This window comes from Plectropomus leopardus, unplaced genomic scaffold (assembly GCF_008729295.1).
Source record: "Plectropomus leopardus isolate mb unplaced genomic scaffold, YSFRI_Pleo_2.0 unplaced_scaffold11182, whole genome shotgun sequence".
Classification (NCBI taxonomy): Eukaryota; Metazoa; Chordata; class Actinopteri; order Perciformes; family Serranidae; genus Plectropomus; species Plectropomus leopardus.
In genome coordinates this window covers 1-4141 of record NW_024611820.1, presented here as the reverse complement: position 1 = coordinate 4141, position 4141 = coordinate 1, and the positions used below count along the sequence as shown (strand labels likewise).

Below are 4141 nucleotides of genomic sequence, written 5' to 3'. Positions count from 1 at the left end.
TGTTTGTTCCCCAATTTATGTACGTTTTAGGGATCCGGGATGGGTGGGGTATGTGTGTTTGAATGTTTGTGTGGATATTGACTGACACACACATATTATTGCCCACTTTAAAGATGAAAAGTTCTTGTGGGTTTATTATGAAGCAAATAAATTTAATATGATTGATGAGTGATTTAGGTGTATTTTCTAAGGTATATCTTCTTTTTTCTCCAAGCATCTGAAGAGTTGTCAATCGGTGGGATGACATTTACTACATTTGATCTGGGAGGACACGTACAAGGTGAGCTCTTACTTGCAATAAAATAAAATCATTTCTGGGGAGGCACTGGGAATGGTCTGTAATTTGTTACGATGTTAAAGCATTGGATCACTGAATCTTTTTGTCGACTTGCTCCATGTTGCCATCACCATCAGTTATCTCTACTCTCATGAGAAACGACCAATCACAGCTCTCGTGGCTGCCGCATGGTGTCTCTGTAGCCCTGCAGCGCTGAGGCATAATAACATTTCAAATCAGTTCTGATGGAAGTAATAAACCTTAAATATTGAATGTAAATTTGATGGCAGGAAGTTGTGTCAGTGCTGCAGAAAATATACATGAAGAAAGAAGGCGGTGCCTGACTAGATTATGATATGGATGGATGAGTTAATTTTACAATAATTACCACAGTAATTCAAACCTCAGGGTGAAATAGTGAAATCATATTTGCCTTGTTGTGTAAAATCAAGATCCTGCATTTTAAACAAAACGCCCGTTTAAGCGTGCGTTAAGTAAAACCATCATACAGCTATATGAAGATTTTGCCACTTTATGATTCAGAGACATTAAAGGATGCAATTTAATTTTCAAACCGTTTTCTCTTTGACGACAGCTCGCAGAGTGTGGAAGAACTACCTTCCGGCTGTGAACGGAGTCGTGTTTCTCGTCGACTGTGCGGATCACGACAGACTCACAGAGTCCAAGACTGAACTCGATGTGAGCTTTAACATCACCGTTACGATCTGTTTCCACTGCTCGGCAGTGACCTCCTGTTAACAGCGGATTGATGATGATTGCGCTGCTCTTCTATTTCTAGGCTCTCCTGGGAGATGAGACCATAGTCAATGTACCGGTGTTGGTGCTGGGTAATAAAATTGACCGCCCCGAGGCCATCAGTGAAGGAGGACTGAGAGGAGCTTTTGCTCTCGATGGTCAAGTTACGGGAAAGGTAGGTGTGATGTGACTCTGTCTTTTAATTCACAGAAATAATTTGATCTTTCTATCTGGAGCTTGCAGATCTCATTTATCTCTTTGTTATCAACAGGGAAATGTCTCTTTGAAGGAGCTGAACGCCCGACCGCTGGAGATTTTCATGTGCAGCGTGCTGAAAAAACAAGGCTACGGGGAAGGTTTCAGATGGTTATCCCAGTACATTGACTGACACAGACGCTTAACCAGAAGGGGTTTTCTTGACACATTTTCACACACCATGACAAGGACTTTGTCACTTTGCCAGTGTCAATCAGCCCAAATCTCAGACGTTATTATTCAGAGCATATTAAGAGCATCTTCTTTTTAAAGTATTTATTCAGGATTTAAAGGTTTCTATGCAAACTTTTAAAAGTGGTTCATGGTGAACTGTCCTGCCTGTGTTATTAATGTGGGAATTAACTTAATTGTCTAACTCCATGGCACGTTAATTAGGTTGCATCCAAAGATTACATCATACCTGGTTACAGTACACAAGCAGACATACTTTATGCAAAAATGTAGATAAATACACATTGGTGTTGCTTTATTTAATACAGAATAGACCAACGTCTCTAGTTGCAGTATATTAGGAAGCAAGTGATGAAAATTAGTTCAATGCTTGTCTGACATCAGATTAAAACGGTTGAGCTTAGATTTTAAAATATATAGCTAAATACAGGAGATTAATTTCAGCTCATTTAATCTAATGATACGCAGCCACTGCCTTCAAAGCATATAGCCAAAGATGTATGCTAATGACTTTGGGATTAGCAGGGAGAGAGATTGGACTTCAACAAAAGATATCTTCCATGCTGAGCGCACTGAGCCAAAATAACATCAAATCCCCTTTAGAAACCAAAACAGAGGAGGAGACGGCATGTCCCACAAATAAAGGCAAAGACGACGAGTAAACAGTCAAACTGAACAGCTCACTGATGAGTATGTTGCGCATAATGTGTGTCTCAGTTTCAGTGTCATGATTGAATTGGCTTGTTTAGTTTTGCATTTTTTTTCCGTATGTGTCAACCCAAAGTTACTGTACATGAAGGCAGCTAAATTGAAGAGTGTTAGAAATAAGTCTTTGACTTCGAGCTGTTCAGGACAGAACTCAATGATAAAAAGTTCATGCAGAACTTTTATGTTCGATGGCTGCCCTTGTTTTACCATGAAGGCTGTAATAATGCATTGCCCCCAAAAATGTGGGAAGCAATAAAGTAGAATGACTAACGTTACTGTAGCGGAGACAATCTTACTCCTCTGTATGTGAGGGTAGGAAAGAATATACAGTATTTAGTTCTGAGCCTGCTAATGACAGCCCAGTCAATACAAGAAAATGTTGATATTGTACGTTTCTGCAAACCACGACTATATTACATTTGAACCTTTCATACTTATTATATCAACCGTTTTACACTGCCTGTTCAAGGCAGGAATATTGTTCTGTTATTCTGCCTTGGTGTTCTGTGTTAAAAAAGGTATGATTGCAGTATGGGGAGACAGAGTTGTCTCACCTTTTAAGAGTAACTTAAACCCACTTTTGGCTTGTGTGCCTCCTCCCTGGAATGTGAAAAAAGTCTCAAAAATGGACGATTTCTGGGACGAAGGCTAAGACATGCCAAGTAAACTAACCGTGCCACCTCTTGATCCACAGCACCTTCCTGCCCCCTGCACACACACAAAGTAGTTTATTGGTAAGAGTGCAGCTTTGACAAAACATGTTCTTTTCCTAACTTTAATCAAGCCGTTTTCGTGCTTAAACTCAGTCACAAGTTAACCACAGCATTGTTGAAATAAAGTTTCAGTGCATCTCCTACATAATCTAGTGCAAATGTAAAGTGTCCATGGTTTGCAGAAACGTACAATGCCAACATTTTTTGTGACAATTGGTTTGCAATTGAAAGTTACTAATTAAATATTTTTTTAATTTATTCCTCAGCCTTAGCAATATATTGACATGTCACCATCTTGTTGGCTGTGTAACAGGGTTGAAGTGCTGCAGATGATGTACTTTTTGACTATCTTAAAAGATATGAGAGTGCACTCACAAACATTAGCATGTTAACCTGTAAATTAATATTCTATTTTAGCTATTCAAGTCCATGCATACATTTTTACAGTTAGCTGTGTAAAATTGTATCTTTAATGTGAAAAATTGGAAATCCTTATTAAAGGGGAACAGAAGCATTTGATCGTTGTACCCCATCCACTGTTTCCTGCATCCCATGTTTACAGGGTAACATTTTGAATATTCTGTGTATTAATAAATGCAGGGGTGTTTGTGACTGAGATAAAATATACAGATGAAACAGATTTTTCTTTTTCTTTTTTTAAACAGGGAATCTTGAGTGTTTACCGATATGCAGCATGCATGTAAACAAACTGCTTTTCCTTTGAACAGTGTTATGTACCAGTCGCTGAACTCCTGTAAATTATGTATAATACAGATGTAAATGTTTGTACAGTAACTGCCTAATTAAGCACTGGGGTTATTTATAGCCGATTAACTTGAAATAATATTTGCAGTAATTATCTGTGCAAATAGTTTCAACATGAATGATGACATGCACACATAAAAGATGAATCTATGTTACGAGTGATTGACGTAATAAAACTTTGTTTTGCCTCAACTGGCCATGTTATCTTTGTTTCTAACTCCAATTAAAACATTCACACACTTTCTGAGTTTAAGGTTCTGACTGGAGCCACATACCACCAGGGAAACAAGGGCTTTCTCGATTAATCATTAATTTTAACAGTGATGAAGATCGTGATCGTTTGATGGTTGCAAAGGTTCGTAAACAAAAGAGAAACAAATGATAATATTTGCAAAGTAAACCATGAATTCACTTTAAGTTATGTTCAATATTTCAAAATTAAAGTACCATAAATATTTCAATAATGATAAAAAAA

At 37.8% G+C, this 4141-nt stretch overlaps 1 protein-coding gene across 1 annotated transcript; it reads left to right on the top strand.

The window, feature by feature from the left end:
- The first annotated feature begins 214 nt into the window (after positions 1-214).
- On the top strand, positions 215-3848 carry LOC121963411 (GTP-binding protein SAR1b-like). The gene is made up of 4 exons (XM_042513696.1): positions 215-280; positions 873-976; positions 1077-1208; positions 1305-3848. The coding sequence occupies exons 1-4, from the start codon at positions 241-243 to the stop codon at positions 1419-1421; spliced, it is 393 nt and encodes a 130-aa protein (XP_042369630.1). The 5' UTR covers positions 215-240; the 3' UTR covers positions 1422-3848.
- Positions 3849-4141: the final 293 nt, after the last annotated feature.

Bases quoted from the DNA above. Each gene is read 5' to 3' on its own strand.
- LOC121963411 (XM_042513696.1), top strand. From the start codon at position 241: ATGACATTTACTACATTTGATCTGGGAGGACACGTACAAG. The intron at 281-872 runs GTGAGCTCTTAC...CTTTGACGACAG, and splicing joins TCTGGGAGGACACGTACAAG to CTCGCAGAGTGTGGAAGAAC. The intron at 977-1,076 runs GTGAGCTTTAAC...TTCTATTTCTAG, and splicing joins AGTCCAAGACTGAACTCGAT to GCTCTCCTGGGAGATGAGAC.